General features: G+C 34.7%; 1 protein-coding gene across 1 annotated transcript in view; it reads left to right on the plus strand.

Moving 5' to 3' along the window:
- Positions 1–12,499, plus strand: part of LOC137385515 (nipped-B-like protein) — a 55,594-nt gene that overhangs the window by 2,507 nt on the left and 40,588 nt on the right. The window contains exons 6-16 of the mRNA XM_068071988.1: positions 799–995; positions 1,417–1,585; positions 1,824–1,980; positions 2,994–3,095; positions 3,473–3,506; positions 3,811–3,891; positions 4,112–4,165; positions 5,392–5,536; positions 8,823–9,057; positions 10,324–10,437; positions 11,079–11,339. Of these exons, the coding sequence (XP_067928089.1) occupies positions 799–995; positions 1,417–1,585; positions 1,824–1,980; positions 2,994–3,095; positions 3,473–3,506; positions 3,811–3,891; positions 4,112–4,165; positions 5,392–5,536; positions 8,823–9,057; positions 10,324–10,437; positions 11,079–11,339 (1,549 nt within the window). The remainder of the gene's footprint in view (positions 1–798; positions 996–1,416; positions 1,586–1,823; positions 1,981–2,993; positions 3,096–3,472; positions 3,507–3,810; positions 3,892–4,111; positions 4,166–5,391; positions 5,537–8,822; positions 9,058–10,323; positions 10,438–11,078; positions 11,340–12,499) is intronic.

The following is a 12,499-nucleotide window of genomic DNA, read 5'->3' on the forward strand; positions in this document are numbered from 1 at the left end:
AACTGGAAGAGAAGTTTAAAAGAAGAGAAAATATTAAAGGGTTTGCACTCATTTGTTCCCAAAATGTGTGATTTACAAGTCAAATTTGGAAAACAGTTTTGAGTTTACGCAAGCCAGAAATATTGTGAAGAGTACCTTTAAGCAGCTTTGAAGTTTACAATTGATAAAATGGGCAATCTTTCAAAACAGGCTTTGGTCACACGCATACTTCTAAAAATTGTTACCAATCAGAACGTACTACTAATTTAAAATGTTTGTAAGAAAATTGATGTATAACAGTCACAACCTTCACTTTGCTGCTATTCAAGTTGCACCGGAGTTGTAAAAGAACCTGCGACCAATAGCATCTTATATGGCTTTGACATAAACACTCTTTGTTATAGTATTTTTAATATAAGTAGCCTAAGATCCTACTAAACTTGGAGTTCGAGTAATTTCTATCGCTTTTTTTATCGAAGGTAATAAGAAACAAATGAGTGACTGCAACATTAATATTATTGGTCAGTTACTGTGCTATTACCAAGCACCGTCAACTTTGCCTTCAGTTATAACATACCAAGGTCAAACATGACACATGTAGCATCGCTGCACATTTTGGTTGGTTTTTACATTTTACATGGGATTGCGGTTATCTCTGGAGTCCAAATATTTTGGCAAGTAAAGCTTGTTCTCTAGTTTTAGACAGCCATTACTCATCCTTCACTGCGAAATGGACAGTAAAAATTATTAATACTGTTTTGCTGACGTGTCGCACCCATACGGTGTTAGCCTGCTGTAGTTAGTGATTATATCATATAGACCACCAACTGATGTCTACCAACAAAGTGTGGCCACATCAAGTCGCATCCATCAGGCTTCCTCAACTCAAGATTCTTATAACACCTTCCATGGCCAACCAGCTCCCAGTTTTTCTAATAATAGCGATTATAATGGCAGCTATTACGTCAATCAGCAGAATTCTCATTCTCAGCCTGTTAAGTCTTTTCCACAGCCAGGTGAGAAGTTTGCACTAATTTTTCATAGCTTTTTGGATTCTGCGCTTAACAAATTTTAGTTAACATTTGTTAAATGAGTAACATTGCCTACCGAATTGTTGGTTGTGTCCTCTTTGATTCTAACCAATATTTAGACAAGAACTGACAACTCTTTGTATAAAAAAACTTTTTGTTCTTTGAATTTTTAAGATGAATGAAAACATTGTGCAGTTCCTAAACTAGTCATACTAAAAGCTAAATACATGTAACTTGCTTTAATAAGCTAAGCTTTATTATTATTGCATATGCGAATAGCGGGTTAAAACATAGGTTTTAGCTATACAAAACCTGTAGCGGGCTCCTAGAGCACTGCTCTTCGAGATGGATTATCTAGTAAAAACAACGATAATTACAATTTTCTTGCATTGTGTTTCTATTTTAGAAGCCCCTGCTGTGCAGACAACCTCTTCTGTACAGACAACCCATGTGGTGCAGACAACCCCTTCTGTACAGACAACCCCTGTGGTGCCGAAAACTCCTGCAGCGATGCCAAATAAGGAAAGACTGTCTCGAGAAAACTCCATACCGATTGATCCTATAGTCGCATTGATGTAAGCTCTTCAATTGTCTGTACATTGTATGCATCGTTGTCAAATATATTCTCGATGACTTTCTTTGCCATCTACTGTTAAATTGTGAGCTGCTTACTATTGGGAATGATTGAGCTAATAGATAGTTATAAGAAGCAATAATAAGGTAGAGCATGCCTGAACTTGTGATCAACGAGCTAAAAGCTAGGTTCAATTTGACAAGCTATTTGATAGGTATACATTTTGTGTTATAATTCAGTAACAAGGACAAGAATAAAGCCACCAGTCAGACACCGGGGCGGGCAGATATTCCAACTACTCCCACTCAGAGTTCAACGCCTAAAGCTAAGACTCCCAATTCAGGCTCTGGCTCCACGTCATCTGCTAGAGTTTCCTTGCAGCAACTGTCTTCTGAGGTAGGCTTCCAGTTATACATAAGGAGAAAGTCTAGCCTTTATTATAAGCATGCTGAATTGTTTAAGTGTAGCAGTGAGATGACAAAGGGACCGGAAATTCCTTTTTACTTATTCAATAGTATGTTTTGTATACTTTTGTACGCACTACTTTCGTTGCAGTGTAACTTTTGCTATAACATTGAAAACCCACTTTCACAACTACACTGTTGACAATAATTTGTTTCTGTTAAGTGTTATTGTTCATTTCATTAGAGCCAACCTTAATCTTTAGCTCTTTTTTGGTCACTTCATGCAGTTATTTTAGCGTATATACTTGATGCTCCTTATGTAACTGCTTTTTAAATTTAATTTGTTAGAAATAGCCAATTTTTATACAGACTAATCCAATTTGTATCCTTCTCCATCCAATAGCATTTTTTTAAACATTCAAGCTCGACTTCTATTAGTGTTATGTTATGTGCGGTGTTATAGAGAGCTGCCAATGCTTTATTATTTATAAGTATAAGGCAATGAAATGATGCCTTTCTGGTGCTGTCAAGCATCGCACCATCTCAATATATCATAGACGGAGAACCTTTAAAGACAAATTTTTATTTACAGAAATCCTCAAGCGTGAAAATATAATGGATATATTTTAAGTTTTTATGTGAACAAAGTCTTCTTTGTCACAGATTCAGTTCTTTTACATTATTAATTTGGGGTGTTTTTTATGTTAAATGTGCTTACTGTTATAATAATATGTGGGTGGTCTAGTGAAGTTTTAAACTGTGTGTGTTGTACGCAACAAACGGATAGTGGTCGTAGTAAAACTGTAGCAAGTGCATGCCACAATATATTGTCTGTCCCTCATTGTGTGTTCCAACAAACTGTCACATAGACTTACCAGACAATATTTTAAACATCCGAATGTGATTATAAACCCAGTGTAAGTACCTACATCATTAACACATTCTTCCAGTGAAGCTGGTAACTTTGATAGATGGATGTACAAGACAGTATTCATATGTTTCCAGGACATCAATAAGTACATATCAAAGGGTGATGCTAATGCATCAATCAGTACCACACCAAGTGGCAGGCTTCTATCATCATACATGCCTGCTGCTAAGTATGAGGTATGGTTGCGCTGTCTCGGTTACGGCTTGCTTACTCGCTAGTCGCACTGTGCAGGTAGCGAATTAGACGCTTACCTCTGGCTTTGCTTCAACAGCTAACTTTCACAGGATCATTTAAACTCTATTCTTGTTGTCGGACGTTCTTATCTGTTCTGCATTGTTTTCTCTATTAAAGTTGCTGGATGCTGAACTAATCTGATGATATCTGTGAACTTTTATACGGATTGGTGCTTCTCTTCTGTTCAAGGATTTTGTTAGTATGCGTCTTTGTATTTTTGGTAGTTTCAATTAAAGTGCAGTGGGCTGTGGTAATAAATCAACTGTAAATCCATATCCTCACCAGGGCAGTCCTTGAAAGCCTTTATTTTTTGTTTTAGAGCCCCAAGCCAATTGACCAGCCGATGATACGACGTGAGTAATCACACTCTTCAATTCTTATTTCTGCTCTTTTCTTTCTACATTTAATTTGTTAGCTCGCTTATATTTTATTTAGGGGAGGAATGCAGAAGGTTGTTCAAGGTTATTCCTGCACCATACCCTATGCGCATAAATTTTGCATTTGTTACTATACAGTTTAATAATTACTCATTATTTTTATATTCTATTACTGATTATAAACTCTGTCTTGCGGCTATCCATTATAGTCAGACAAGTTTGTTCTACTGTTCATCGTGTTGACTGTTTCTCTAATCTATCGCCTCTTTCCCCCTGCTAGTGACAAAGTTGGAGGTTGGCTCTCAGTACCAGGTAGCCGCTGCTTCTGAGGGACTCAAGTTGAAGATAAAAAAGGCTGATGGTAATATTTGTGACCGATATAATCATCTAATCTCTTCAGTACACAGTTTTAGCGCTTCGTAGTTTTATGCTTTTTAGAAAGTAGCGTTAGTACTTGGTCATATTAATAGAGTTTATGCTGGCTGGTTTGATAATAAAAAAATTTTGGTAGTTGGTGAAAATAATGAAAGAAAAAGGCAACTACATGTAGTAAATTATAACGTCTGTTCTATGGCTCACAGGTTCCGCTAGATCTAAGGAGAAAAGGCGGCACAGCAGTGGTGAAGGAGAAGATCGTAAGTAGCATTGTTGTTTTCTCTTTTGTTTTGTTAATTGATGCTATTTGGTTTATCAGGAGTTAGATGTATTTACATTGATTCGTATGTAGGGCTTGGGTTTGACACATTGCTGGCTACAACCAATGATGTTTCCTAGCCTATTCTTGATAACCCTCAGTGTTATGCTAGTAGCAGTTTTGAAAAGTACGTAAGACTCCATGACTCAAAACCAGGTACAGTAGATGCTCCTACAACGTGAATAATCCGTTCCAAGAACATTTATGTTATAGGGATTTTGCGTTATATGAACAGTAAAGTACATGTAAATTACCTAATCCGTTTCAAGAGCTTTCCAAACTCACTCTTTTGTCTAGACAAAAAAGAAAACCTCAACCTAACTTTTTAATTTGTCGACCGTACCGTAACTGCAGTATTATTGGTTTGCAATGCAAACTTTGCATCAACAACTTTTTCTTATCACTTTCCCGCATTTTATGGTTCACGATTGCAGTAATTTTACAATGAGTTGAGCACATTTTCGACGTCCATTTACAATGATTTGTTTGTTTTTTTAAACAGCAAGGTCTATTCTGCAAAGGAAAAATAATTACAAATATTTTATATGTCTACAATAAAGTATAACCAAAATATATTTTCACTATAATAAGAGCTGCGTACCTGTTCATCGTTTCTCTGTCTTCGGGGTGTCAAGGTTAGGATAAAAGATATCTTTCGACAATACTCCAACTCGTGACATTCACATTGATAGACAGACGCTGTAGTGCCTGCACAAATCTTTTTCCAATCTTGCCTTTGAATATTGCTCAACAATTGCGCAGCTGCTTATTCTCTGTTTGGTTGACATATCTGACTGGCTATCACTGCGTACTCGAATGTCGCAGAACTTGTATATTCAACAGAGATAATGCTATACGTACTTTATTTTGTCTCACCAAGTCCGGTGAGAGGAAGATAAAGGCGTTTTAAGGCTAACTGCAAGATTACTGTTATTCAAATTGAATTTGTGAACACACACCGATTTGACACTTTATAATATAGGGATTTTTTACAAGTATGAAGCAAAAAGTTCACATAAATTGTTTAAGTTGTTTGGAATTTCCGTTATAGAAGGTATACGTTATGAGAGCGTCTATTGTATTAATAGTATTTTGCTAGCTTAGCTCTAAACTTATTTGAAAGGTCTCGCATGTCATTCTAACGTCGCATGTTACATATAAATGTAGATGGTGACCATCCGAAAAAGAAAAAGAAAAAACATCGTCATAAGGAACACAAGTCACTGCGGAGGGAGTTAACTCTCGATCGACAAGACTCGGAGGTGTCCACAAATGCTCATCTACACATAGTTATAGACGGAATTCTTGACAGGTGAGTTTTCCCACGACCAAACAGAGCGAAGCGATTGGTTGGGAGATTTATGATAAATGCACATGTGCACACAACTCCCGAAAATTATTCATCAACAATGAGACAAACCTTTGTATCGAAATTTCATCAATAAATTTAACCATCGTTTTGTAGAGTCGTTAAAGTATAATAACGATACAAAACACATAAAAACCTATTTAAATATGTTACCAAGTCTTTGTAAACCGTCGTTATTATCTTAAAACTTACCCATCTGATCGGATTATACACAAATAGACAGATTTATTTGGACGAAAATCGTTATTAAAACTTGCTAAGCCCCACTTTTATAAAAGTTAAGATCGGAAATTGAAACGCCGAGCGACGAAGAATAGAACGATTAAGTCGTGCGCATTTCACGAAAAAATAACGTGCACTTTTCACCAGTCTATAGCATTGTCGAATTGCCGAAGGTTTCGGTAATTAACGTAGGAGTACTGAAATCGTTTCATTTTTGCCGATTTCAAATTAACTGACACTTCAGACACATTTGAGTACTTTAGTATTCTAACTGATGTCCAACGCAGTGTAAGTAAAGGAAATGACGATGATATTTTTTTTTAACGATTTTTATGAGATTACGATATTTAATTATAAGTTTGGATATTCTTCTTGATACTTCTTGATATTGTTAGCTATGACGTTTTGAAATGTAAACAAAATTGTGCATTGGTTTTCTATTATCACTATTACTAAGTTTGGATATCCTTTTTGATACTTCTTGATATTGTTAGCTATGACGTTTTTAAATGTAAACAAAATTGTTCATCGGTTTTCTATTATTACTGTATTACTATATTAATAATATTGGTTATTCTAATAATATCAGTGCATTTTACTTCTAATATTGCATTTCTCCTATTGCAGGGGGAGAGATATAAACATATAATCTTTTCCTTTCATTATTGCTGTTTGTCATGACCAAACACTTTTTTAAATAGATTTTCTAAAAATCTATATAAATACCACTTCTTGATATTGTTAGCTATGACGTTTTGAAATGTAAACAAAATTGTGCATTGGTTTTCTATTATTATTATATTAATAATATTGGTTATTCTAATAATATCAGTGCATTTTACTTCTAATAATGCATTTCTCCTATTGCAGGGGGAGAGATATAAACACATAATCTTTTCCTTTCATTATTGCTGTTTGTCATGACCAAACACTTTTTTAAATAGATTTTCTAAAAATCTATATAAATGTCACAACTTCTTGATATTGTTAGCTATGACGTTTTGAAATGTAAACAAAATTGTGCATTGGTTTTATATTATTACTATATTAATAATATTGGTTATTCTAATAATATCAGTGCATTTTACTTCTAAAATTGACCAATATTGCATTTCTCCTATTGCAGGGGGAGAGATATAAACATATGGGTCGCGGTCACAGAAACCATGGTTAAGTCGCAAATCACGAAGTTGAAATATCCGACTTTGAAGTTGCACTAACTGAATTTACAATATTGGTAAAAAATTTTGTAACACGTGCATCTAGACCAATCAAAAAGTGATCTTTCTGAATCTGAAATCAGTTTGGCCAATAGCAGTCTTTAACCCTCGGAAAAACCCCCCTTAAAACCATTGCTATGCTAAACAGGGAGTACTGAAAAATGGTGTCCGATAAGTATAATCGTTTTTTTTTGCCGATTTTAAAGATAACTTTGACATTTTGGACACTTATAATGAGTACTTCGGTATTCCAACTGTTGTCAAAAGCAGTGAAAGTAAAGGGAATTACGATGATATTTTTCTAACGTTCTTACAAGATTATTACAACATTTAATTATAAGAATAATTATTCGATTTTAAAAGATCATTATCAGATTTAATTATAAGAATAATTATTCAAATTTACAAGATCGTAGTATATAGTGACCGATGGTGCGCAATATGTTACTGTTGTTATCTTTCTAAATATTTGTTGATGATTTGGCTGTGCCCAATATTGTGATACTGCCAAGCCGTTTTTAATATTTGCAAAATTAAGTAATACATTTTCGTATAAATATACAGCTATTTCTATGACAACCAGCTAAAATCTGTTTAGAATTTTAAATTAAGCATAATCTTTTAGATATAAATACAGAAATCTAGATAAATATCGCAACTTCTTCATATTGGTTGCTATGACGTTTTGAAATGTAAACAAAATTGGGCATTGGTTTTCGTTTCTCAAACTATAACACCAGTTTTCTTGGAACTATGTTTTCGCATTAATGGTAAACATGCATTCAGTTTATTGACCATAAAATCTGCTGTAACTAAACTAAAATCAAAATTTTTTTGCAAAATAACTGTGAGAATTTTCTCCTTTTGCTAATGTAGATAGCTCTAAATCTTATAATCCCGACTTAACCATGGTTTCTGTGATCATGACACATATAATCTTTTCTTTCATTATTGCTGTTTGTTGTGTATAATAACACCCACACCCAGTACATGACAGCTACTATTGCAGTTATCCTATTGCACTGCAGTGCCATTTGACTGCTAATGTTGCATTTCTCAACCATCAGCACCCTTTCTTTTTGTCCAATATCTCTTTGGTCGTGGGCTGTATGACAGTGGAATTTCTAGTTTAGCATATGCCCAAGTCCTGTTAGCTGTGCAATGCAATGGTCCCTTCTTTGTACGTATTCCTGAGTTGTGTAATTATGCTATGATTTTAATTTGTACAAATGCTAAGGAAGTTTTGAGGCAAAATACATTAAACACAAGCCCAGAAATTTATGATCTTTATTAGTTTACCAAAACAACTGTATCGTGTGGTACCTATTTTTACCAATTTAATTTTCAAGCCGGTTATGGACTAGCCTTTACATAAAAACAAATTGGCTGAACTATCGTTACTTCAGGAATCATGTATCAGAAACTTACAGATGCTCATTGTAAGTCATTTGATATCAATTTTATGAACATAATTTGGTTTTCAAAAACTGTGATTCAAATTTGGATTACAATGTATATGTGCATATTATGTACATATACATTGTAATGAAAATATATATGTGCATGTTGTAATCAAATATACAATGCTGTACTAATATGCACCTGTGTGGGTCAGGTGGTTTTCATAATTAGTATTGATATATGTTTTACTCAATAGACCACTTTTACATTAAAATTTGGTTACTTTTATGATGTTTTTGTCGTTTCTGACAACATATCGCGTGGAGTCACACACAAATCTTTGTCTATGGGTGACACATCCAAGTCTTACAACTATAACACTTTAGTTGTAACCTGGAGGACCTACCAACCAACACAACTACCTCTGAGGATGCGGAGTTTTCCGTTTCTTCTGAACTGCTCATTCCCAGAAGCCTTCTCGGAGATCTCATTAGTGAAACTGCTAAACTCAAGACCTGCACAGTCACCAAAGACCTTCCTCTTGCCAAGTTAAGCAAGCTTATGAATGTCCTTCATTGGAATGTCAAGGATGGTTCCAAACTCTTGCCTTTGATGGAACAGGTATTGGATGATTATTTCTTTCTTAGTTTTTTTATGGTTCAGTAACTGGTGGCCATCTTGCTGACTCATGAGGATATTATACAGTAGTTGCTGTAGGTATTTGTTGGTTTTACTCCAGAAGGTTTTTCTGTGAGTTGAACTTTGTGTTTTCTTTTTTTGTAATATTTGTATCAGTGTAAAATAATTTTTCATTGTAGCAAAACAGACTATTTAGCTATTACTTGCTATTTATTTCACATTTAAACACCTTTACAGTTGTTTTATTTTGCTCTTAATTTATTTGAATTGCATAAAACACTTTTTTCTTGATATTGAGTTTAAAAGTTAAAATGGTAAAGGTTGAATAAAAATAATTTTTTTGTCCATCGACTTTTTAATTACGCGAGCAATGCCAGGCATTCAGTAGTTATCAATAAAAAATACGCCCCTAATCGCAGTCTCTCAACCTCTTCACAAACTGTTCAACTGTAAACATTAACAAGTAATGAATGCTTAGAGATAGTCTGCATTACCAATATATGTTTTTCACATGTATGTGCTTGTTGTAATACTTTATGATACTAGACTGCATCAAACCACAGATAATAACTACGTGGGGGATAAATCATTCTACACGAAGCCGTAGATACTACTCACGAAGAGCGTAGATGATAATAGCTAGATGAAATATTTGATCACATGATATAAAGCCATAGATAATCTTGTATGAAAGAGCAAATAATATTATAATATACATAATTCTCTATGAAACTATAAGTAGTAGTAAATAAACCTTCGGTCATTTTATATAAAACCTGGTGTAACAATAAATATTACTATTTTGTGAAATTCTTACTGGTTGTTTTTAATCTCTCATTGTGAGGATTTTCCAAGTTGAAAATAGATTGTTTTTCATTCTCCGATACTTTGCCTTTTGGAGGCAGCAGTTTTATGCTCAAGTTAATCTATAAACTTTGAAGTTGAAAATAGATTGTTTTTCACTCGCCGATATTTTGCCTTTTGGAAGCAGTTTTATGCTCAAATCAATCAATCAAACAATCAATACATCTAAAACTGCTATTAAAAATAAGCATAATTCTTATTTGTTCCATCAAGAGTATGAAGGTTGATCCACTTAAGGTCAACAAGGAGTAGTTGAACAATCGAACAATTGAACAATCGAACAAACGATAGCTCCATAATTCTGATCAGGCTATGAGTTTCTTCTCACAGTCATAGCTAAGTCAGTACTGAGTTAAGTAGGTGATAGTCTTCTGGTTGTTACAGAATGATCAGTCAGGGTCTGATCTTGTTCGTGGCCTCATGTTGGAGAGAGTGAAAAGATCGCTAGACAGTGCTCTTGCTGCTTTACATCTCATGACTTCAAGAGATATGCCAAAAGTAAGTGCTCTGCATCTTATGAACTTTCTAGATATGACCATGTCAAATACATTGTATTTTGCATGTCATGACCTGTAGAGGTAATAGCATGAAACTCTGAAGGTTATCATAAGGTAGGTGCTATACACTTTGCGACCACTAGAGATATGACCACTGCATGTATTCTACCTGTCATTACCGTTAGATATATGTGCAAAGTACTTAACACCTAGTGACCTTTGGAAACTAGCCTAAGGTAGGTACTCTACGCCATGACCTCTGGAGATATATTTAAGGTAAGTACTCTACATGTTGTGACCTCTAGAGATATGTCTAAAATAAGTATTCTGCACTCCAAATAAATATGACCATACTCTACACTCTGTATAAATATGACCAAGGTGAGCAGTTATTTTCTTATGCAGCTCTGGCATATTTGAACTGGTCAAGTACAGGTTAGACAGCTTCCTAGCATACTCGAAAGAAGATTGTTAAATTGGTCTAGTACCGTCTGGCTAATCTGTAGCTCTCTATCTGGGCACATGCGTACAGGGGTACACATAGATATAAGATAGTTTGTTTCATTGGTTGTCTCCGGGCTTCCCAGTATTTTTCTCTCTTATATACATTACTACATTACATATATATTGTATTCCTCTCAGGTCGTTTACCTAGAGGATCTGATAGAACTCATCTCTGAAATGGTCAAGTACCAGCTAGTCAACAGCATCTATCCCGAGTATGACCCAGTCTATGACAGTAAGAAAGAAAAAGATTATACAAGCAACAAGCAGAAAAGGTCAAGGGCCGGAGGAATGAAGGACAAGTCAGTTATGCTTATGTACAACAAGCTCTGTGAGATATTAGAAAGCTTAACAGAGCTAGTGATCCGTGCGCCCCTCACAGATACTATAATACTCAAGGTGGGTTCAACTGCCTTCAGTCATATGTATAGCTATTTATGGTTGAGTTGAATTGAGGAGTTGGATAATGGTCTGAGGTGAGGTCATGACATTTTTAGGTAAAACAGTGTCCACAATATTGTTGCAAATTTGGTAATTAATTTGTAGTATTTTGCCCATTATGCTGGCTATAATAACATATGTATGCATGCAATTTCATTTCCTTGGACCATATGGAGTACATAACCTTTATTGGGATATCAAGTATGGAGATTTTTGGTCGCTTGCTGGTATTTTTTGGTGTATAATGCTCTTGGGAAGGGCTCACAACTAGCCATAGCAGAACATCCTTACATATTGTACCTACACATTTAATGAGAGATTTTTAGGTGTATACAGTTACAGATACTGTAAAACCTCTAATTGAACGCCATGGCGCTCTATTTTTTAACCCTTCCATTATAGTGGCGGTTAATTGGAAGTGGCGTTCAAAGAGAGGCTGGCGGTGTATTTTTCAAATGGCTTTTCAGAAATTTCAGAAGATGAATTTAGCCCTATTACGGACGAAGCGAATGTCGCCTATATTTTGCTCTCTTTTTCCGGTGGACCAATATTAAACCTTTTCGATGCAATAAATCTGCCAACTTACCTCCAACTTGTCAAAGATCTCTTAATAAATATTAATCGAGAAACCGAGAAATATCTCTACCAGTTTATATCTATTGCTCGCCATTGACTTGCGATGATATTATAGCCTGTGTGCAAAATTGCAAAATTCTTTGCAATTTGTTGGCATTTTCAATTTTTATTTCATTCTAAATTTAAAAACATATTTTTATTTTATATCTATATTTAACATTGTTGCATAAAAGCTCATTGTACTCATTGATATGTTTGCTACAGTTTGCATCAAAAACTATCTTTTTATGTGCATTAGAAGTGTAGTTGTGAGCATCGAGCCATTGTAAGCTGTGTTAAGATAACCGCAAGGATGCTATTAAATAACATGCTATAAATCTGCATATTCATAAGTTACCCTATATAATGATAATCTATCAAATGATACAAATATATATTCATGAACAAGTGACGTAAAAGAACCATACTTATATTACATGCAGAAACAAAAATCAACGTTTTTAAAACAAAAATATTTCCATCGTTTGCTCGGGTAGCTGTGT

This window comes from Watersipora subatra, chromosome 1 (genome assembly GCF_963576615.1).
Source record: "Watersipora subatra chromosome 1, tzWatSuba1.1, whole genome shotgun sequence".
In the NCBI taxonomy this organism is placed as follows: domain Eukaryota; kingdom Metazoa; phylum Bryozoa; class Gymnolaemata; order Cheilostomatida; family Watersiporidae; genus Watersipora; species Watersipora subatra.